Raw genomic sequence first — 25059 nt, 5'->3', positions numbered from 1 at the left:
AGAGGCTCCTCTGTTATCATACTGTTAACTGGGTTCAGATCACAAGTTATACGGTGTGATTGGTGTGGCTGGTATGAGTCTTACCCGGGATTCAAAAATCCTTCCTTATTGTGTACGCTCGTCCGGGCACAGTATCCTAACTGAGGCTTGGAGGAGGGTCATAGGGGGAGGAGCCAGTGCACACCAGGTAGTCCTAAAGCTTTACTTTTGTGCCCAGTCTCCTGCGGAGCCGCTATTCCCCATGGTCCTTACGGAGTTCCCAGCATCCACTACGGACTACGAGAAATAGATTTACCAGTGAGTAAAATCTTATTTTTGTTGTTATTTAGGGTACGCACCTTTCTGATATGAAGGCAGAAGATATAGAGATAGAAGAGACATATGTGACTGATATGAAGGCAGAAGACATAGAGAGAGAAGAGACGTATGTGACTGATATGAAGGGAGAAGAAGAGACATATGTGACTGATATGAAGGCAGAAGATATAGAGGGAGAAGAAGAGACGTATGTGACTGATATGAAGGCAGAAGATACAGAGGGAGAAGAAGAGACGTATGTGACTGATATGAAAGCAGAAGATCTAGAGGGAGAAGAAGAGACGTATGTGACTGTTATGAAGGCAGAAGATACAGAGGGAGAAGAAGAGACGTATGTGACTGATATGAAGGCAGAAGATATAGAGGGAGAAGAAGAGACGTATGTGACTGATATGAAGGCAGAAGATACAGAGGGAGAAGAAGAGACGTATGTGACTGATATAAAGATAGAATATATAGAAGGAGAAGAAGAGACGTATGTGAGGGGAGTTCAGAAGTGTAAGGAGGAGGAAATCCCTACAGATATCAGAACAGGTGAGTAATAATCACTTATTTCAGGAAATAGTCACATATTTTTCTTGCTGAGTTACTACAGAAGTCTCATCCCCTGCACCCTACTCTGTTGAGTCAAACTAATGAGGGAAATAAATTTACCCAGTGTGGGAGTAGAGAGACATCACCCCCTATTAAGCTCCTGCTATACCTCTCACATCATGGGCCAGACGTACTGACACCCAAATTCGTCGACCGTGTTTGATGCTGTCTGAACTTATCACTTGTAAGTGATTGCACCCTTAAAAAAGTCAGAGATCAGCCGACATCTAGCATCTCCGCCAATCTCGGGTGTCATTACATCTGGCCCATGTCACTGTATGTTACCAACCCAGGGATCTAACCAGTCTCCTCCTCACACTCTCTGGTGTATCTCATACATCAGGAGCCATCAGCCCTTATTATACTCCTGCTCTCCCCCTCACATCATGTCACTGTGTGTGACCAGCCCAGAGATCTCCTCCCCACACTCTCTGGTGTATCTCATACATCAGGAGCCATCAGCCCCTATTATAGTCCTGCTCTCCCCTCACATCATGTCACTGTGTGTTACCAGCCCAGATATCTGACCAGTCTCCTCCCCACACTCTCTGGTGTATCTCGTACATCAGGAACCATCAGCCCCTATTATACTCCTGCTCTCCCATTACATCATGTCACTGTATTACCAGCCCAGAGATCTGACCAGTCTCCTCCCCACACTCTCTGGTGTATCTCATACATCAGGAGACATCAGCCTCTATTATACTCCTGCTCTCCCCTCACATCATGTTACTGTGTGTCACCAGCCCAGAGATCTGACCAGTCTTCTACCTATACTGTCTGGTGGTTCTCATACTTCAGTAATTATGTCGTCACTTTAATGATTGACTTATTGGCTTAATTTAGTGGCATGGGACTGGTGGGGCTACTCTACCCGGAGATGACCAGAGGACTGTGTAGAGGATGCTGTTGTTACATATCTATCCACCTGGTGCACTTGGTGTAGCGTGGAAGCAGATATTGGTGGTTCAGCCTACAAGTGTCCTATATGTACGTGGGGGGGCAGTCTGGATGGATATTGTGGCTCAGCGTATTTGTTGTTGGTACATTTATAATTGTAATGATGTGGTCATAGTTTATAAGATGAAATTTAACAACTGAACATTATTCATAATAGTGACACGGTGATATAGTGGTGAGCAGTGCTGTCTCGCAGCATTAGGTTCAATTCCCAACCAATTATCTATCTGTGTGGGTTCGTATGTTTCCTGAAACTGTACAAAATTCGTACTGGTAGGTTAACTTGCTTTTGACACAAATGAACCCTAGTGTGTTCATGTGTGGTCATATGGAAGGGAATAGGATGGCCAATCCCAGGATCGGGTTTTAGTGATCCCAGGATTTAGGCAAAAAATTGTCCGAGCTCCAATCCTGGGGTTTGAGGGATCAGGCGGCCCTTTAATGACGGGCAGTGTTGAGCGTCCTAAGGCTGCCTCCTCCGGCTCCCCCTGCGCAGCGTGACCTGTGACTCCCACCCGCCGCGCTAGATTGGTGCGTTATGTGTGCGGGGCGGGTGAGGAGAGGCAGGGCGGACGGCCGGACACATTAAAAAAAGCCAGTCCCGAGTATTACGGGAATCCCGGGATTGACCATTTTTCAGTCCCGATATCCGGGGTTGGCCTCCCTAGAAGGGAATATAGATAGCCCCACTGGGGCAGGGATTAAAGTGAATTTCTAGGTATTCTCTGTAGTGCGGAGTAATATGTGTGCACTGTATTGTCGAAGTCGGAAAATATTACAGTACACACATCACGTTCAAACGCCACATAGATGGCCTCCATGCGGGTACTTTTTTCGGTCGTGCGTGCACATATTTGCAAATTGCATATGATCGTTCACGCGGTCGTGCGTGTAGGCATGTGGCAGGAGTAATTACGGAAGCATTTGTACTCGCATGGAAAAGCCACAAAGACATATCATATATTTAATCCATATATTGCATAAATCACCCACTGTCTGCTCACCCTTCTAATAGCATGAAGATGGTTCGCACATAAATTATCCTCCCAGAAACTCTAAATACAATGTACCAGATGGCCTTATTTACGCAAAGCTCTGAAATCCTATCAAGAAGGCAAATACCTTTGGTTACTCCTATTGTTCTAGAGTTGTCCAGTATCTGTCGAAGACAATAAATACTGGATTTTCATTGTCTTATCTGAAGACAGGACAAACAAAAAAGACAATATCCAGGAACCTAGGTTGACTGAAGAGAAACTCAATTAGCAATAGCTAACAAATTACAAACCAGACATTTAGAAATTTGAGGTAATAACATTCATAGTCTAAACTCTTGGAGATATATATATTTCCTAACAAATTGTAATAGCAGGAGTGTGTGTGTGTGTGTGTGTGTGTGTGTGTGTGTGTGTGTGTGTATGTGTGTGTGTGTGTATATATATATATATATATATATATATATATAGATAGATATATGTATATCTTGAGTATGGAAATAATCATATCATGTGTGGGATCATATTGTTCAGTCACGTAAACATTAATCTGGTGGGTATAAGAATATTATCATATATTGCAACATTAAGTTATTAATACCAGATTTATGTATGATTAATGTGATGGGTTTTACTGGTCATGGGGCGGGAACTCAGATGCAAACAGAAATCATATCTCAAGTCTTAGCCATCGCCCACCTCTTGAGCTGACCAATGATCCCCGGTGCACAGGATATGTCCCACCCCAGAACCAATGGAAGAAGAGTACACAGTGTCTATTGTATTATGTTTTGATCCACTGTATAAAAAGCCAGCTGCAGGCCAGGTCACTATCACAGACTCTGAAGGTCATCTCCCTTGATGACTGAGGACCGGCCGGGAAGCGTAGGTGAAACCAAAACGTATGTACCATTGACTGTAGCCATTTTTCTATTGTATTGTATTGTTTAGTGTAACCCCCTTTCAGCAATTATATGTTGGTGTGTCTGAACCCAGCATCTTAAATACAATCTGGTGTCGTGTCTCTTTTTCCTGCTAAGATTATAAGTGTATTTCAGTCACACGTGTAGCTGCTAAGTGCTCACGGAGTGTCTTTGGGTGTGTACGCACTGCGTGTACTTTGTACGGCCAGCGCAGCGTTTGTACGCAAAGTACGTACACGATACGGGGCTTTGTATGCTAATGGTGTAAGGTTGATCACAAACGGCCACAGCGGCTCCATTTTACAGTGTATTTAATGTGTTTCTAAAGTGTTGCTTTTAGTCCTGTATGTAAATCGACGTTTACAGTATATAGAACTGGGCATTATAATAGTTATATTATTTCCAGCAGATGGAGGCACAAGCAGGAATTCCTTGGAGGGAGATCTCATCTTGTCTGCAGATAGTAAAATAGAAGATAACATCACACAGGATTCTCCAGGAGACATCCCCATTACTCTAACTATACATCCAGTACCTCACAGCGCTGATACTTCATCTGTTCCCTCTAATCGCAATGACTGTTCATCTAATACCTCAGATTTTGTTACACATCGTGCAGCTCATACATGTGGTAAAATATTTACCTATTCTGAGTGTGGGAAAAGTTTTACATTTAAATCACAACTTGTTACACATCAGAGAAGTCACAAAGGTGAGAAACCATTTCCATGTTCTGAGTGTGGGAAATGTTTTATATGCAAATCACAACTTGTTGTACATCAGAGAAGTCACACAGGTGAGAGACCGTTTCCATGCACTGAGTGTGGAAAATGTTTTGTATGCAAATCAGACCTTGTTAGACATCAGAGAATTCACACAGGTGAGAAGCCATTTCCATGTTCTGTGTGTGGGAAATGTTTTATACGTAAATCAGATCTTCTTAAACATCAGAGAATTCACACAGGCAAAAAAACATTTCCATGTTCTGAGTGTGGGAAATGTTTTTTACAGAAATCTGGTCTTGTTACACATCAGAGAAGTCACACAGGTGAGAAACCATTTCCATGTACTGAGTGTGGGAAATGTTTTCCATTCCAATCACAATATATTAAACATCAGAGAAGTCACACAGGTGAGAGGCCATTTCCATGCTCTGAGTGTGCAAAATGTTTTCTGAATAAATCAAGTCTTTTTAGACATCAGAAATGTCATACAGGTGAGAAGCCATTTCTGTGCTCTGAGTGTGGGAAATGTTTTATACAGAAATCACAACTTGTTTTACATCAGAGACATCACACAGGTGAGACGGCATATTCATGCTCTGAGTGTGGGAAATGTTTTGCACTCAAAACAGAACTTGTTAGACATCAGATTAGTCACACAGGTGAGAAACCATTTCCATGCTCTGAGTGTGGGAAATGTTTTATGTTTAAATCAGATCTTGTTAGACATCAGAGAAGTCACACAGGTGAGAAGCCATTTCTATGCTCTGAGTGTGGGAAATGTTTTATACGGAAATCAGGTCTTGTTATACATCAGAGAAGTCATGCAGGTGAGAGGACATTTCAATGCTCTGAGTGTGGGAAATGCTTTCTACGCAAATCAGTGCTTATTGAGCATGAGCTAATTCACACAGGGGAGAGGCCATTTCCATGCCCTCAGTGTGGGAAATGTTTTATACGCAAATCAGATCTTGTTAGACATCAGAGACATCACACAGGGGAGAAGCCGTTTCCATGCTCTGAGTGTAGGAAATGTTTTACAAGCAAATCAAATCTTGTTATACATCAGAAATCACACGGGAGTAAAGCATTACTATGATCTGATACACAACAGGGTTGTAGCAACATTCCAGTCGCACAGTGACACTGTTATCCATCCACAGATAATTGGAATCTGTGTCAGTAATATAAGACTGGGATCACTCAGGTGAAACTTACAGTATTTATTTATGCCAGTAGATATCGGCACCTCCCTCCACAGTAATAACAGACCATAGTGTTAGTCATGTTTCTATTATGTTACCGCTGGTAAAAGTTGTGTACATAGTTGCAAAATATAGTCCGATCTGATTGTGTGGTTCTAAAGCACAAAGAGCTAGTTATTCTATAGTATAAAGCATAAGTGCCACCAATATATTACACAAGTTCATAGACAGCACTGTTCCAGGCTTCAATACAGAACTCTCTGTGCCTTCAGGGCCAGAGATCACAGATTTATACATTTCAACATGAACAAGGCTACGACATCACAACTGTAGTCAAGCTATACCTTAAAGAACAATATTCATAGGTTGAAGGATTAGGACATCCCAAGTACTCCATGTCCTATAGGTCACTTCTTCTGGTCTTTGTCCTGCCACATGTATTGCCTCAGGGTCCTGCAGTTAAACCTGTGTAGTCTTGCTAGGAAATTCATACTAGTCTATCAGTTTAAATAGAACTTAATATCAGTCATATTTCATAGCTGCCTGATGCGATCACCTCCGCAAGACCACTGGAGTCATCCTACGGAAATACGGAACAGAATAAGTCCAAACAGTACAAAGTTTGCTTACTGTGTACACAAATCACTTATATACTGATAGTACATTATGGGCTCGATTCAATTAGATGACCATTGAATAGCGCCGCTCCTGGAGCTATTCAATACAGCGCCATGTTGCAGCCAACATTGGGATTTCTCGCAGCCTTGGAGGGATGTGGTCAGAAATCCGCCAAAAGTGCCTTTATAAATCCGGCAAAATTTGTGCCCTTAACACGGCAGAAACAGCGCCGCACCAGACACTTAAGTTGGAGACTGCCCGTTCTCCTGACAAAACCCCCCTTCACGGCGCTTTTCAACTATCATCAAATTGAATCGAGCCAAATGTGTGTGCTGACTATAATAAGTGTTTATTACTTTTAGTTGCAAATCCCTTTTAAATGTATCAATGTTACAGTATGTACTGTATTTACAAGTCATAACCTTAACTATTATCCATCTAAATATATCTTGCGACCTGTATTAAATATACAAATAAGTTGCAATCACATGTGACCGGAACGCACACAAACTGAGCCATTTATAATGTATTAAATAAAATGCCTTCCAAGTTATCTGACTCTGCATAAATAATTGCTGTCATAATGTCACGGATGGATTGTAGAGGTAAATCTGTCTCGTGGGATTGGCTGAGACCCTGGGCTGAGGCTCAGAGTCTAACGTTCCGGTGATAAGTCACCAGGGGCCCTCATAAGGTTTGGTCTTAGTTGCTCTGGACACAGAGGTCGCAGCCTTCAGTCTGGCTTCCCAGGTACAGGGGGTGATATGTGCTGGAGCAGACACTGCAGGATGGGGTGTGGACACTGGTGTGGTAAACCAGTCGTCTGGAGTATGGATGGAACACTGAGAGACAATCTCAGGATCGGAGCAGGAAATGTAACGGAGCACAGCAGACTGGAATCCGGAACAGGAAACAATATAGCACAAGGCTGACACCGGAACAAGGCTTGGGAGCCTATACTCTGGTACAGGAGTACTCCCAGGGACTTCCTGATATAGGTGGAGACTTGGAAGCTAATTCAGACCTGATCGCTGCTGTGCGTTTTCGCACAGCGGGCAATCAGGTCTGAACTGCGCAGGCACCGCAGTGTGCTGGCGCATGCTAAAGATGTGATTGGCAGCTCACCTCTCCCTGATTGACAGGCAGAGGCGGGCCGGTGGCGTGTGGCTGCTGTTTTGGTAATGCGGCCCGGGAAACGCAGACCATGGGGGGGACCGCGGCGGCTACATAGCGTCATACGCGGCTGCTGCGCCCCCCGGAGAGCGATGGGACGCTCCCTGCCAGCGAGCAGGAGCTGTGCTGGTAGGAAGCTACTCTTCAGGTACAAAAAACATTGCCGTGAAATGCTTTTGTACCGGGGGGGGGGGGCGCAGAGCCAGACATGCTGGGCATCAACCCGCATGTCAGGGTGGCTGATCGTAGCCATGCAAAATTTCTCTAACGTCCTAGTGGATGCTGGGGACTCCGTAAGGACCATGGAGAATAGACGGGCTCCGCAGGAGACTGGGCACTCTATAGAAAGATTAGGTACTACCTGGTGTGCACTGGCTCCTCCCTCTATGCCCCTCCTCCAGACCTCAGAATCTGTGCCCGGCCAGAGCTGGGTGCTCCTAGGAGGCTCTCCTGAGCCTGCTAGAAAAAGAAAGTATTTGTTCGTTTTTTTATTTTCAGTGAGCTTCTGGCAACGGACTCACTGCTACGTCGGACTGAGGGGAGAGAAGCGAACCTACCTAACTGCAGCTAGGTTGCGCTTCTTAGGCTACTGGACACCATTAGCTCCAGAGGGATCGAACACATGTACCATACCTCGATCGTCCGTTCCCGGAGCCGCGCCGCCGTCCCCCTCGCAGAGCCAGAAGTACAGAAGACCAGGAAAAGCATGAAGACATCGAAATCGGCGGCATGAAGACTCTCTTCACTGTAAGGTAGCGCACAGCACCGCAGCTGTGCGCCATTGCTCCCACTGCACACCACACACTCCGGTCACTGTAGGGTGCAAGGCATTGGGGGGGGGGGGGCACCCTGGGCAGCAATTTAAATACCTTTTGGGCAAATATGAACATATATACAGTCCCAGACTGTATATATGTAAAAACCCCACCCCTCCGCTGAGGGGGCGGAGCTTCTTCCTCAGCACTAACCAGCGCCATTGTTTCTTCACAGCTCCGCTGGAAGCAGCTCCCCAGGCTCTCCCCTGCAGTATCCAGGTACAACAAGGGCAAAAGAGAGGGGGGGAGGCACATAAATTTAGGCGCAAAAACATTATTATTATCATCAGCAGCTACTGGGTGGACACTTCTTATAGTGTAATCCCAGGAGTATATAGCGCTGTGGTGTGTGCTGGCATACTCTCTGTCTCCCCAAAAGCTTTTGTGGGGTCCTGTCCTCAGTCAGAGCATTCCCTGTGTGTCTGAGGTGTGTCGGTACATCTGTGTCGACATGTTTGATGAGGAAGGGTACGTGGAGGCGGAGCAAGTGTATATGGATGGGGTGTCGGCGCCGACACCTGACTGGATGGATATGTGGAAGGTGTTAAATGAGAATGTAAACTCCTTGCATAAAAGGTTAGACAAAGCTGAAGCCTTGGGACAGTCAGGGTCTCAACCAGTGCCTGATCCCACAGCTCAGGGGCCGTCAGGGTCTCACAAGCGTCCACTATCCCAATTAGTCGACACAGATGTCGACACGGAGTCTGACTCCAGTGTCGACGAGGATGAGGCTAAATTACTGCCTAAAATGAGTAAGGCCATCCGCTACATGATTATAGCGATGAAGGATGTATTACACATTTCTGAGGAAACCCCTGTCCCTGACAAGAGGGTTCATATGTATGGGGAGAAAAAGCAAGAGGTAACTTTTCCCCCGTCACATGAATTGAATGAATTATGTGAGAAGGCCTGGGAATCCCCTGAAAGGAAGGTAGTCATCTCCAAGAGATTGCTGATGGCGTATCCCTTCCCGCCAAAAGACAGGTTACGCTCGGAGTTGTCTCCCAGGGTAGACAAGGCGTTAACCCGCTTGTCTAAGAAGGTGGCCTTGCCATCTCAGGATACGGCCGCCCTAAAGGATCCTGCGGTCTGTCTATACGCATTCGGGGACCCTCCTGAGGCCAGCTATTGCTTCAGCCTGGATGTGTAGCGCAGTGGCGGCATGGACAGATACACTGTCTGAAGAATTAGATACCCTGGATAGGGACTCTGTTTTATTAACCCTGGGGCATATCAAGGACACCGTCCTATATATGCGGGACGCTCAGAAGGACATTTGCTTACTGGGCTCTAGGGTAAACGCACTGTCCATTGCTGCCAGGAGGGTCTTATGGACTCGGCAATGGACAGGGGATGCTGATTCTAAAAGACATATGGAGGTTTTGCCATATAAGGGTGAGGAATTGTTTGGGGACGGTCTCTCAGACCTGGTCGCCACAGCTACTGACGGGAAGTCAAAATTCTTGCCGTATGTTTCCTCACAGCCTAAGAAAGCACCGTATTATCAAATGCAGTCCTTTCGTCCACCAAAAAGCAAGAGGGTCAGGGGTGCATCCTTTCTTGCCAGAGGCAGGGGTAGAGGAAAGAAGCTGCATCACACAGCCAGTTCCCAGGAACAGAAGTCCTCCCCTGCTTCCACTAAATCCACCGCATGATGCTGGGGCTCCACAAGCGGAGAACCAGTGGGTTCGCTCATAGGTGGATCCTTGGGCTATACAAATTGTGTCTCAGGGATACAAGCTGGAATTCGAAGTGACGCCTCCTCACCGTTTCCTAAAATCGGCCTTGCCAGCTATCCCCACAGAAAGGGGGGTAGTGCTGGCGGCAATTCACAAGCTGTACCTCCAGCAGGTGATTGTAAAGGTTCCCATCCTTCAACAAGGAAAGGGTTACTATTCCACGATGTTTGTGGTACCGAAACCGGACGGTTTGGTCAGGCCCATTTTGAATTTGAAGTCCCTGAACATTTACCTGAGGAAATTCAAGTTCAAAATGGAATCGCTCAGAGCGGTCATTGCAACCCTGGAAGAGGGGGATTTTATGGTGTCTCTGGACATCAAGGACGCTTACTTGCATGTCCCCATTTATCCTCATCAGGAGTACCTCAGGTTTGTGATACAGGACTGTCATTACCAGTTCGAGACACTGCCGTTTGGCCTATCTACGGCACCGAGAATATTTACCAAGGTGATGGCGGAGATGATGGTGCTCCTTCGGAAGCAAGGTGTTACAATTATCCTGTACTTGGACGATCTCCTGATAAAAGCGAGATCCAAGGAGCAATTGCTGCTCAACGTAGCACACTCTCAAGAAGTGTTGCGTCAGCACGGCTGGATTCTGAATATCCCAAAGTCGCTGCTGAGTCCTACGACGCGTCTGCCCTTCCTGGGCATGATTTTGGACACGGACCAGAAAAGGGTGTTTCTCCCGGAGGAGAAGGTACAGGAGATCATTACTATGATCAGAGGACTCCTGAAACAAAAACAGGTATCGTGCATCATTGCACGCGAGTCCTGGGGAAAATGGTGGCTTCATATGAAGCCATCCCCTTCGGAAGATTCCATGCAAGGATTTTTCAATTGGATCTGCTGGACAAGTGGTCCGGATCACATCTTCTGATGCATCGGATGATCACCCTGTACCCAAGGGCCAGGGTGTCTCTTCTGTGGTGGCTGCAGAGTGCTCACCTCCTCGAGGGCCGAAGGTTCGGCATACAGGACTGGATCCTGGTGACCACGGATGCAAGCCTCCGAGGATGGGGGGCAATCACTCAAGGAAGAAACTTCCAGGGGCTGTGGTCAAGTCAGGAGGCTTGTCTGCACATCAATATCCTGGAACTAAGGGCCATATACAACGCCCTGAGTCAAGCGGGACCTCTGCTTCAAGACCGGCCGGTGCTGATCCAGTCAGACAACATCACGGCAGTCGCCCATGTAAACCACCAGGGCGGCAGAAGAAGCGGTAGCGATGGCGGAGGCCGCCAGGATTCTTCGTTGGGCGGAGAATCACGTACAAGCACTGGCAGCAGTGTTCATTCCGGGGGTGGACAACTGGGAAGCGGACTTCCTCAGCAGACACGACTTACACCCGGGAGAGTGGGGACTTCATCAAGAAGTCTTCTCGCAGATTGCAGATCGTTGGGAACTGCCACAGGTGGACATGATGGCATCCCGACTCAACAAAAAGTTGAAAAGATATTGCGCCAGGTCAAGGGACCCTCAGGCGATAGCAGTGGACGCACTAGTAACACCGTGGGTGTTCCAGTCAGTTTATGTGTTTCCTCCTCTTCCTCTCATACCAAAGGTATTGAGAATCGTAAGAAGAAGAGGAGTGAGAACAATATTCATAGCTCCGGATTGGCCAAGAAAGTCTTGGTACCCGGAACTGCAAGAAATGCTCACAGAGGAACCATGGCCTCTGCCTCTAAGACAAGACCTGTTGCAGCAGGGGCCTTGTCTGTTCCAAGACTTACCGCGGCTGCGTTTGACGGCATGGCGGTTGAACGCGGGATCTTAGCAGAAAAAGGCATTCCGGATGAAGTGATTCCTACGCTGATAAAGGCTAGGAAGGACATGACGGCAAAACTTTATCACCGGATAATATGTGGCCTGGTGTGAGGCCAGAAAGGCCCCTACAGAGGAATTCCAGCTGGGTAGATTCCTTCACTTTCTACAGTCAGGCGTGACTATGGGACTAAAATTGGGATCCATAAAGGTCCAAATTTCGGGCCTATCCATTTTCTTTCAAAAAGAACTGGCTTCCTTACCGGAGGTTCAGACGTTCGTCAAGGGAGTGCTGCATAGTCAGCCCCCTTTTGTGCCTCCAGTGGCACCCTGGGATCTCAACGTGGTATTGGATTTCCTAAAATCTCACTGGTTTAAACCACTTCAGACAGTGGAGCTGAAGTATCTCACTTGGAAAGTGGTTATGCTGTTGGCCTTAGCTTCGGCTAGGCGTGTGTCAGAATTGGCGGCATTATCATGTAAAAGTCCCTATCTGATTTTCCATATGGACAGGGCAGAATTGCGGACTCGTCCGCAATTTTTGCCTAAGGTAGTGTCATCTTTTCACCTGAACCAACCTATTGTGGTGCCTGCGGCTACTCGTGACTTGGAGGACTCCAAGTTGCTGGACGTAGTCAGAGCTTTGAAGATGTATGTCACTAGAACGGCTGGAGTCAGGAAGACTGACTCGCTGTTTATCTTGTACGCACCCAACAAGCTGGGTGCTCCTGCTTCAAAGCAAACCATTGCTCGCTGGATCTGTAACACGATTCAGCAGGCTCATTCGGCGGCAGGATTGCCACATCCGAAATCAGTTAAAGCTCATTCCACAAGGAAAGTGGGCTCTTCTTGGGCGGCTGCCCGAGGGGTCTCGGCATTACAGCTTTGCCGAGCAGCTACTCGGTCAGGGTCAAACACTTTTGCAAAGTTCTACAAGTTTGATACCCTGGCTAAGGAGGACCTTGAGTTTGCTCATTCAGTGCTGCAGAGTCATCCGCACTCTCCCGCCCGTTTGGGAGCTTTGGTATAATCCCCATGGTCCTTACGGAGTCCCCAGCATCCACTAGGACGTTAGAGAAAATAAGAATTTACTCACCGGTAATTCTATTTCTCGTAGTCCGTAGTGGATGCTGGGCGCCCGTCCCAAGTGCGGACTTTCTGCAATACGTGTATATAGTTATTGCTTCATAAAGGGTTATGGTAATGGGGCATCCTTTGAGTGATGCTCAGTTGCTATTCATGCTGTTAACTGGGTAAGGTTATCACAAGTTGTACGGTGTGATTGGTGTGGCTGGTATGAGTCTTACCCTGGATTCCCAAATCCTTTCCTTGTAATGTCAGCTCTTCCGGGCACAGTTTCCTTAACTGAGGTCTGGAGGAGGGGCATAGAGGGAGGAGCCAGTGCACACCAGGTAGTACCTAATCTTTCTATAGAGTACCCAGTCTCCTGCGGAGCCCGTCTATTCCCCATGGTCCTTACGGAGTCCCCAGCATCCTCTACAGACTACGAGAAATAGAATTACCGGTGAGTAAATTCTTATTTTTTCATGGCTACGGTCAGGTCTGAATTAGCCCCTTGAATTGGGTGCCAATGTAATGCCCTGCTTTGGTGCACCTAGCCCTTTAAGCTCAGAGCTGAGTGGCAAGATGCTTACCTGGTGGACAGTCGGAGGGGAGAGATCTGGGCAGAATGTGCCGGGGATTTCCGGGCAGTCCACAATCTGTTCATGCCTCCAAACTCCTCTCTCTAACCTCCTCTCTTGGCCTCACCCAACGGTCTGACTCCTCTACTCACCAGGGGGGCCACTGCCTTGATCTGGTATTCACCAGGCTCTGCTCAGTTTCTGAATTCATTAACACTCCTTTCTCTCTTCTCAATCTCTGCCATTGCTCCAAACTCTCTGACACTAAAACCAAGCAAGCCTCCTCTAATCTGAACAACATACTAACAATATATTTTCAACAACTTTCCACCTCTCTACCACAACTGCTCTCACTTCATTTACCACACCTGAGACTTCTGTATCCCTCCTGAACCAGACTCTAGCGAGTGCCCTTAATGAAGTGGCTTCAGCTACCTATCACACTCCACGTAGGCTTAAGGCCCCCATACACTACAGCGATATGACTGAGGCTGAAGTTGGAGTTGATTTCCCTGGAACTTCCGGGGAGTGGTTCCATATGATTCCATACGATTTGGTACATGTGTGGCTTTTTTTGCATGCGATTTATCACAATGCATTTACATGTACCATAAGATATATCTGATGGGCTGGATGATGGGTTGGATTAGGGTGCTAGGGGGAGTGGGCAAAGTAGGCATATAAACAGCAACAGCCATTTTAGCCATGTTAGAAAAAATGAAAGCGCTGTCCAGAATCAAGACTTATTCCTAAAAGTGTAATTATAACTTTAAAACACTTAAATCAAAATGATAATATAATACACCTAAATGTTCATGACATATTACAAAAGCCTGTCTCCTTCAATTAATAGTACTTAGCACAACTACTATGGCAATTATGTTTTTAGTCTAATTAAACCACCAGAAATAAGTGATACAATTAACTCCACAGTGCACATTCCCCCCACCTCCAAAAACCATTGATAATTCACAATCCAATCCTATGCGGAGATGTATATAGGATTATAATTCGCTATTAACCCCTCACTGAAATAACATTATAATATTGAAAGTCCAGAATGTCTCTGATATTTGACAAACCGAATTATAATAAGTGACTTATCAATCGCAAGTCTCTTTTTCAAAAACGAATCAAGTCCGCTGATTATGTCCCCGTCTAGTGCAAATATTATAGGTGGAAGTTATTAGCAGAAATGTTCATATAACTATATGTCCACTGTGGCTGTATCCATGAAATAGCTTATCTCACCAGTGCTCTCTATAGCCGCACCTCTCACGGGCATCCGTTCCAGGCCCACACAGCGCTCAGCGGCTCCACCGCTAGCAGTAGCGCTGGGGATCTCCTGCTGCAGCTGTTGTATGCAGGTAGCTGGGATATGAAAAGTCCTGCAGCCAGTGTATTCAATGCTCTCTGGTAGCGTGTCTCTCACCGGTCATCTAATCCCGTCCCACACAGCGCTCAGCGGCTCCACCGCTCGTCGCAGGGTTAGGGATCTCCTGCTGGAAATAGATTGTAGGCAGGTAGCTGGGATATTTTGGAGTCCTCCGACCAGTAAATTCTGAGCTCTCTTTAGCTGTTAGCTGGTAGTTGCTGGCCCGTGGGTAGTGGAATCATACAGAGTCCCGTCAGCACTGGGAGAAGTAGATAGCTGTTTAAAAGAAGGCTTGTGTCCTCATGGACAGGGATAAACACTTGACGCGTTTCTCAGCCTACCTGTGGCTGTTTCCTCAGAAGCATGAAACAGCACCAAGTACGAGGCTGAGAAACGCGTCAAGTTCAGCCAAATCCAAATTCAATCAAATTTAAATCTTGATCATATTGGGAGATCCAGTGCGGTGGACCAGCGGTTGCAGTGCAGGAGTTACTACAGTCATTTTGGACTCACAGACTGACATGCTCTTATGCCTACCTGCTTCTGGTAATTGCACTTTATAGGACTTCCCACGTGGATATCATTGTGCTGCTATATGAATATGTTTTGCTGCTATATGTATTTTATGTACAACTATTAAATTGGTTGTAATTGTGCTAGACGAGATGCACTTGCTTATATTCTAAATTGGAGATAACGGTGCTTCACTATATGCACTTTATTTTTCCTTCCTATTGTTGGTAAATACTACATTGGAGATCTTCAGTGAAAGGACCACATACAACAGTGGGTCCGCAGGAATACATCTTCATTGATGCGCTTGGTTGTATGTATAGACACCATTTCTTTTCTGCATTTAAAACTTTGTCTTTAACATTCTTGCTCCTGCAGTGACACCTACTGGATATCCTTCATCCTCTTGTCTAACCACAAGTTTATCATAGTACCGGCGTACAATGTCAGTTTTTGTACAATATCTGGTGCTGTAGGTGCAGTTTGCTGAATTTGAAAACATCTCCATTCTACTCTTGCCAGAAGATTACTTTCACTTGCTCTAGTATATTTATCTTCTGCATCAGGTACGGGTCTGGGACTAGAGTCGACAGCAAAAAGGTCAACACACATTAGGTCGATGCCAATTGGTGGACACACCTTAGGTCGACATGGACAAAAGGTGGACAGGAAAAAGGTCGACATAGAAAAAGGTAGACATTAATTTTTTATGTTTTTTTGGTGTCGTTTTCTTCGTAGAGTGACCGGGAACCCCAATTAGTGCATCGCGTCTCCTCGCATGGCTCGCTTCGCTCGCCATGCTTCGGACATGGTGCCTTCGCTCTGCTTCACACAGATTACCGTTCCAATCGTAGTCCACGTGGATCGTTAACTATGAAAAGGTTCCAAAAAAATAAAAAAATTGTGAAAAACTCATGTCGACCTTTTCCCATGTCGACTTTTTTCCATGTCTACCTTGTTCCTGTTGACCTTATGTCCATGTCGACCTAAGGTGTGTCGACCAATTGGCGTCGGCCTAAGGTGTGTCGACCTTTTTGCTGTCGACCTGGAGTCCGGATGCCTCAGGTACAGCAATGATTGCACCTCTACCTTCCTCTGCTTCTATCAGCCATTTGTTCCATAAGGGAATATTCTTCAGAGCCTACCGCTGCTCTGAGAATGTGTTCCAGATCTATCCAACAAGGTCTATCTATCTATCTATCTATCTATCTATCTATCTATATATTGTGACAAGAACACTGGGATAGTGTTTGAGGGCAGGTATATTTGTCCCAGGTTCTTGTCTTACATGTTTTAGAAAATGTTAACTTCTAGGAAAAATGCTTTTTGTTTTGTCTGAACCTTTTCAGTTTGCTGTAAAAGCTGGGTAAAGGCTCTGAGAGAGAGATAAGGCGAGTTCTAGACATTGGGCCCAGTTCGGGTCTTTGGCCTCACAGAGGGCTAATCAGGGTTTCAGCTGTGTAAGAGTGTTATAGTGCTTCTAACCTGATTAGTATGGGCAGACTGCCTGGGAAGGCTGCAGGATCTGTGTGTGAGAGACACGCTTTCTGATGCAAGTAAGCTATACAGTATGTACTGACGAACTCTGTGTTTTGTTTAGTGACAGTTAGGAATATCTTATGTTTAGTTAGTGCCGGACAGGCAAGGTATTTTTATTTTGGGGTTTGTTTTATTTTCTGTTTCAATAAAACTGGCCGGGGTCAGTTGTACCAGAAACTGGACTTGTGTTGTTCCTCAGCTGCTGCGTGCGGCCATATTCCCCAGGAAAAGGCGCCTTGCACCCCTACAGTGTTACAACTTGGTGGAGAATGTGAGCACACCGTTCTGCGCATAAGTGAAAGCAGCAGCTTTGTGAGGCCTGCAGAAAACGGTGGTTTATGCAGATACAGCCCAGTGTGAAGTTACTGAGACTCACCCCTGAGGGTTTGATATATGTCTTGGGTGAAAGCAGCTACAAAGCCGCCTGAAAAATCTGTCGACATGGAGGATCTGCTTAAAGCCTTGCTGCAAGCTACAGCGGCTCAGCAGGAGGCCAACCGACAGCAGCAGGTGGCAATGGAGGAAAATAGGAGACAACAGCAGGTGGCAATGGAGGAAAATAGGAGACAACAGCAGGTGGCAATGGAGGAAAATTGGAGACTACAGCAGGAGGCCAACAGACAGCAGCAGGTGGCAATGGAGGAAAATAAGAGACAACAGCAGGCAGTTGTTGATGAACTTTACAGGCAACAGCGTCAGGATAGAGAGGCCTTAGCAGAAGTGGTGCAGAGACTTGCAGCTCGGGTTGGAGATGTGGCCGTCAGTGCTCCAACCAGCTCTAGTTCTATACGGGCCAGTCACTTCCTGCAGAAAATGACAGAGGCTGATGATGTGGAGGCCTATCTGACCACGTTTGAAAGGACTGCCGAGCGTGAGAACTGGCCGAAAGCACAGTGGGCCAGTCTGCTGGCACCTTTCCTGTCAGGTGAGCCCCAAAAAGCTTACTTTGATTTAAGCCCTGCTGAGGCTCGGGACTATGATAAACTAAAGACTGAGATCCTGACCCGCCTGGGAGTCACGCTGTCAGTACGAGCACAACGGGTGCACCGTTGGCTGTACGCCATGGAGAAGCCTCCACGCTCCCAGATGCACGACCTTATTCAGCTAACAAAAAAATGGCTACAGCCAGAGACATTAACTGGTCCCCAGATGGTGGAAAGAGTCGTCATGGACCGCTACTTGAGATCTTTGCCCATGGTCCTGCGCAAGTGGGTGAGCCATGGAAACCCGGGTACTGCTGACCAATTAGTGGACATGGTAGAGAGGTATTTGGCAGCAGAGGAACTACTGATGACCACCCAGCAACCCATAGATCCTCGACAGCGCCCTTCAGTAAAGACTGGTAAGACTGTTCCGTGGGAAAACGTTGCTGGGCGGTTAAGAGAACGCAAGGCTGGAGAGACTGTAAACACTGGCCCTGGAAACAGGCCAATGGGGCTAGAACGGTCTATGCTGCCCAAACGGGTTGATAATCGTGTGATTAAATGTTTTAGGTGTGGTATGCCAGGTCATGTTATTGCCAATTGCCCAGTCACGCAAGAACCCATGCAATGTGATGCTGCCTTTGAATGTCGCAGAATGTCTTTCTTTGCTAGGTTAGCCTGTACTGTGGTACCTTCACCTGAGCTGGAAAAACAAATGTGTGATGTGTTCTTAGAGGGTAACCGGGTAGAGGCCTTGCTAGATTCAGGAAGTTTAGTTACCCTCGTGAAAGCTGGGTTAGTGAACCCCTTAAAGGTCCAGCAAATACCTATTGGGGTAACTTGCATACATGGGGATACCCAACATTATGCCACTGCTGAGGTGAATATAGAAACTTGTTGTGGGTCAGCAATAGTTAAAGTGGGACTGGTCCCTACCTTGGTGCATGAGGCCATAATAGGGAGGGATTTTCCTCATTTTTGGAAACTGTGGGAATCACGGTTATCTACAGATGTGAGAAGTAAAAAGCCAGTTGATAATACCGGTGATTTTATGGATGTACGTGGGTCTTCGGAACTTTCTGGCCCTTTGCCTTTTGCTAGTTTGGCTGGGGAAGTGACAGATGGGGAGTCCAGTGAGGACCCTCTTGCTGGGAACAGAGACATAGTAGTTAGAACTGAAAGCGTGCCTGACCTGGAGGTAAAGAAGGATCTGTTTGCGTCTGAACAGTTAAAGGATCCTACCTTAATAAAGGCTAGAGAGAATGTTAAGATTGTTAATGGGGAACCTGTGGTACCAGGTGACAGGGTTACGTATCCCCACATGGCCATCTGTAATGAGCTCTTGTACCACATTGTCAAAAGGGGTGAGGATGTGGTGGAACAGTTGGTAGTTCCCCAGCCTTATCGGAGAACGGTACTAGATTTAGCTCATAGTCACGTTACCGCAGGACATTTAGGGGCAGAAAAAACCACTGAAAGAGTTTTACAAAGGTTCTTTTGGCCAGGGGTTTATAAAGAAGTGTCTGAATATTGTTCTTCCTGTCCTGAATGCCAGTATCATGCCCCTAGACCCCATTTCAGGAGCCCACTAGTTCCCATGCCTATTATAGAGGTCCCGTTTGACAGAATAGCCATGGATCTCGTGGGGCCCTTGTTAAAGTCTGCTCGGGGCCATCAGTATATCCTGGTAATTATGGACTATGCCACTCGATATCCTGAGGCTGTCCCTTTACGCACTATCACAACCAAGGCGATAGCTAGGGAGCTGGTGCAGGTATTTAGTAGAGTGGGAATACCAAAAGAAATTTTGACTGACCAAGGTACTCCATTTATGTCAAGGATCATGAAAGAATTGTGCAAGTTATTTAAGGTCACTCACCTCAGGACGTCCATCTACCATCCCCAAACTGACGGGTTGGTGGAAAGGTTTAATAAAACATTAAAAAGTATGTTAAAAAAGGTTGTTGAGAGAGATGGGAAAAACTGGGATTGTTTGTTGCCCTACTTGTTAATGGCCATCAGAGAAGTTCCTCAGTCCTCTACGGGGTTTTCTCCATTTGATTTGTTGTATGGTAGACACCCCAGAGGGCTGTTGGATATTGCCAAAGAGACGTGGGAAGGACAGCCCACTCCTTATAGAAGCGTTATTGAGCATGTAACACAAATGCAGGATAGGATTGCAGCCGTGGTACCTGTTGTCAGAGAGCACATGGAACAGGCCCAAAGTGCTCAACAGAGGGTCTATAACCGGAGTGCCAAGATACGGGAATTTGCTCCTGGAGATAGAGTTCTTGTTTTGGTACCCACTGTGGAAAGCAAATTCCTAGCTAAATGGCAGGGTCCATTTGAGATTAGGGAAAAAGTGAATGAGGTTAATTACAAAGTATACCAGCCGGGAAAGAGAAAACCCGAACAGATCTACCATGTTAACTTAATCAAACCCTGGAAAGATAGGTTGTCTCTGTCAGCGGAGCCTTGCCCTTCGGTGTCTTCACCCCGGTTGCTTCCCGCAGTGAAGGTGTCAGAGACATTATCAGCTGATCAGAACAATCAGGTTAAAGAATTTCTCATCCAAAATAGGGAGGTATTTTCAGAGCTGCCTGGCCGAACGACCATAATAAAACATGACATTGTCACAGAACCAGGGGTCAGGGTTCATTTAAAGCCATATAGGATTCCTGAAGCTCAGCGAGAAGCTATTTCTAAAGAAGTTAAAACCATGTTAGAACTTGGAGTCATAGAGGAGTCTAACAGTGAGTGGTCCAGTCCCATAGTGCTCATCCCGAAGCCCGACGGTAGCATACGCTTCTGTAATGACTTTCGTAAGTTAAATGAGGTGTCCAAGTTTGACGCATACCCCATGCCCCGTGTGGATGAGCTTGTAGAAAGGCTGGGAACAGCCAGGTTTCTCACCACATTGGACCTGACCAAAGGTTACTGGCAAATACCTTTATCTGATAGCGCCAAAGAAAAAACAGCCTTTTCGGTTCCGGAGGGGCTGTACCAGTATAAGATGTTACCCTTTGGGTTGCATGGGGCTCCAGCAACCTTTCAACGGGCGATGGATAAAATTTTGAGGCCCCATAGAAAATATGCAGCTGCCTATTTGGATGATGTGGTAATTCACAGTAAAGACTGGGGGTCCCATTTGGTTAAAGTACAAGCAGTACTGGACTCAATCAGAGAGGCAGGGTTAACTGCTAACCCAAAGAAGTGCTGCCTCGCAATGGAGGAGGTCAAATACTTGGGCTTCACCATAGGCAGAGGTCTGATTAGGCCCCAATTGAATAAAGTTGATGCTATTCAAAACTGGCCTCGTCCAGTGAATAAAAAACAGGTAAGGGCTTTTTTGGGAATTACTGGGTACTATAGACGGTTTATTCCCAATTTTGCGACCACAGCGGTGCCGTTGTCAGACCTTACCAAAGGGAAGCAGTCAAATGTGGTGAAATGGAACCCTGATGCAGAAAAGGCGTTCCAAGCGTTAAAAGTGGCTTTGTGTTCACAACCGGTGTTGATAACACCAGATTTTTCAAAAGAATTTGTGGTACAGACAGATGCCTCAGAGGTAGGGATAGGTGCTGTGCTGTCCCAAACCAGAGATGGGGACGAACACCCTATCATTTATTTGAGTAGGAAACTCAATGAGCATGAAAAAAGGTATGCCATTGTGGAAAAGGAGGCTTTGGCCATTAAGTGGGCACTAGATACCTTGAGATATTACCTCTTGGGTAGACAATTCAGACTAGTGACGGATCATGCCCCTTTAAAATGGATGTATGTAAATAGAGGCAAGAATGCTCGGGTAACTAGATGGTTTCTAGCGTTGCAGGATTTTAAGTTTACTGTTGAACATAGACCGGGAACACAATTGGCCAACGCAGATGCATTGTCTCGCATCTTCTGTTTGGGGGCTACAAGTGTTCCGGCCCCTAGGTCGAAACAGGGGAGGGGGATATGTGACAAGAACACTGGGATAGTGTTTGAGGGCAGGTATATTTGTCCCAGGTTCTTGTCTTACATGTTTTAGAAAATGTTAACTTCTAGGAAAAATGCTTTTTGTTTTGTCTGAACCTTTTCAGTTTGCTGTAAAAGCTGGGTAAAGGCTCTGAGAGAGAGATAAGGCGAGTTCTAGACATTGGGCCCAGTTCGGGTCTTTGGCCTCACAGAGGGCTAATCAGGGTTTCAGCTGTGTAAGAGTGTTATAGTGCTTCTAACCTGATTAGTATGGGCAGACTGCCTGGGAAGGCTGCAGGATCTGTGTGTGAGAGACACGCTTTCTGATGCAAGTAAGCTATACAGTATGTACTGACGAACTCTGTGTTTTGTTTAGTGACAGTTAGGAATATCTTATGTTTAGTTAGTGCCGGACAGGCAAGGTATTTTTATTTTGGGGTTTGTTTTATTTTCTGTTTCAATAAAACTGGCCGGGGTCAGTTGTACCAGAAACTGGACTTGTGTTGTTCCTCAGCTGCTGCGTGCGGCCATATTCCCCAGGAAAAGGCGCCTTGCACCCCTACAGTGTTACAACTTACTCAAAAAATAAAGGGAACACTTAAACAACAGAATGTAACTCCAAGTCAATCACACTTTTGTGAAATCAAACTGTCCACTTAGGAAGCAACACTGATTGACAATCAATTTCACATGCTGTTGTGCAAATGGAATAGACAACCGGTGGGAATTATAGGCAATTAGCAAGACACCCCCAATAAAGGAGTTCTGCAGGTGGTGACCACAGACCACTTCTCAGCTCCTATGCTTTCTGGCTGATGTTTTGGTCACTTTTGAAAGCTGGCGGTGCTTTCACTCTAGAGGTAGCATGAGACGGAGTCTACAACCCACAGAAGTGGCTCAGGTAGTGCAGCCCAGGATGGCACATCAATGCGAGCTGTGGCAAGAAGCTCTGCTGTGTCTGTCAGTGTAGTGTCCAGAGCATGGAAGCGCTACCAGGAGACAGGCCAGTAAATCAGGAGACGTGGAGGAGGCCGTAGGAGGACAACAACTTAGCAGCAGGACTGCTACCTCCACCTTTGTGCAAGCAGGAACAGGAGGAGCACTGCCAGAGCCCTGCAAAATGACCTCCAGCAAGCCACAAATGTGCATGTGTCTACTCAAACGATCAGAAACAGACTCCATGAGGGTGGTATGAGGGCCCGATGTCCACAGGTGGGGGTTGTGCTTACAGCTCCAACACCGTGCAGGACGTTTGGCATTTGCCAGAGAACACCAAGATTGGCAAATTCGCCACTGGTGCCCTGTGCTCTTCACATATGAAAGCAGGTTCTCACTGAGCACATGTGACAGACGTGACAGAGTCTGGAGACGCCAAGGAGAACGTTCTGCTGCCTGCAACATCCTCCAGCATTTCTTTGGGGGGCCGCACACCAGAGGTAGCCTGTCTGCCATTTGGTACCGAGATGAGATCCTCAGACCCCTTGTGAGACCATATGCTGGTGCGGTTGGCCCTGGGTTCCTCCTAATGCAAGACAATGTTAGACCTCATGTGGCTGGAGTGTGTCAGCAGTTCCTGCAAGATGAAGGCATTGATGCTATGGACTGGCCCGCCCGTTCCCCAGACCTAAATCCAATTGAGCACATCTGGGACATCATGTGCAATGCCACATTGCACCACAGACTGTCCAGGAGTTGGCGGATGCTTTAGTCCAGGTCTGGGAGGAGATCCCTCAGAAGACCATCCGCCACCTCATCAGGAGCATGCCCAGGCATTGTAGGGAGGTCATACAGGCACGTGGAGGCCACACACACTACTGAGCCTCATTTTGACTTGTTTTAAGGACATTACATCAAAGTTGGATCAGCCTGTAGTGTGTTTTTCCACTTTAATTTTGAGTGTGACTCCAAATCGAGACCTCCATGGGTTAATAAATTTGATTTCCATTGATAATTTTTGTGTGATTTTGTTGTCAGCTCATTCAACTATGTAAAGAACAAAGTATTTAATCAGAATATTTCATTCATTCAGATCTAGGATGTGTTATTTTAGTGTTCCCTTTATGTTTTTGAGCAGTATATATATATATATATATATATATATATATATATATATATACACACACACACACACACATACACCACACGCTTGTGGCATTTGCTTAAAGATTGCAGCAGGATTTTTCCTAATGTCTGGTAATTCATTTACAATTCTTAACATATCAGTGTGAAACCATGGTGTGTAATGGGGTGTGGTATGGTATGCCGGCGGTCGGGCTCCCGGCGACCAGCATACCGGCGTTAGGAGCCCGACCGTCGGCTTACCGACAGTGTGGCGAGCGCAAATGAGCCCCTTGCGGGTTCGCTGCGCTGCGGGCACGGTGGCGTGCTACGCGCTCCACGCTATTTTATTCTCCCTCCAGGGGACTCGTGGACCCCCACAAGGGAGAAAAAGTGTCGGTATGCCAGCTGTCGGGATTCCGGCGCCGGTATACTGTGCGCCGGGATCCCGACAGCCGGCATACTGAAGACCACCCGTGTAATGTTCCTGCTTTATAAACTATTGATTTCCTGCTGCTACAGCTTGTGCTGCATCAAATCTGGGGTTATTGGTGGTTTGCAATCTTACAGGCATAACATAATTTTGTAAAACTGTAGCATAATCTTTGTCCAAACCATATGCGCTTACACATGGTGTAAATAAATCGTAATGTCAATATCATGCTTCATGTGAACAATAACAGGAAACAAACTGCTCCCGATCATGTCCAAATCAATGAAAACTCCATATACATACACACACACACACACACACACACACACACACACACACACACACACACACACACACACACACACACACACACACACACACAGTGCCCACAGGAAAAACAATCTCAAGAAGTGTAAAATTTAGTACTGTACTGCAAAATGCTGCGCAAACAAAACAAAACCTTTTACTTGCATATACACATTGGTAACAAAAATCACAGATTCTTTTTGGAAAATCCTGTAGTTTTAGATTACACAGCCGGTGGTGGTGGTGATGCTACTGGTGCTTGTCTCAAAAATATAATTTTTTCTCTGTCTTAATTCATCATCTATTTCCTGTGATAGTTTGCCAAATCTTTACAGTGTCAGAAAAACCCTTTCTATTAATCCAGTGTTTGTTATTTGCTACAAACTTTCTCCATTGGTCAGGATCGAGTGTCCCTTCCTCTGGGAAGTTTGCCCTTTTTAAAAAATTGTACTTAAATCTTCAAGTGCCTTTTTCCCCTCCCTATCA

At 46.3% G+C, this 25059-nt stretch overlaps 1 protein-coding gene across 1 annotated transcript in view; it reads left to right on the top strand.

Moving 5' to 3' along the window:
* Positions 1-25059, top strand: part of LOC135057134 (uncharacterized) — a 231732-nt gene that overhangs the window by 10922 nt on the left and 195751 nt on the right. Inside the window, 2 exon segments of the mRNA XM_063963030.1 lie at positions 330-852; positions 4197-5608. Of these exon segments, the coding sequence (XP_063819100.1) occupies positions 330-852; positions 4197-5608 (1935 nt within the window).

The sequence above is a fragment of the Pseudophryne corroboree genome, chromosome 3, assembly GCF_028390025.1.
Source record: "Pseudophryne corroboree isolate aPseCor3 chromosome 3, aPseCor3.hap2, whole genome shotgun sequence".
In the NCBI taxonomy this organism is placed as follows: domain Eukaryota; kingdom Metazoa; phylum Chordata; class Amphibia; order Anura; family Myobatrachidae; genus Pseudophryne; species Pseudophryne corroboree.
This window is presented reverse-complemented; position numbering and strand designations above follow the sequence as displayed.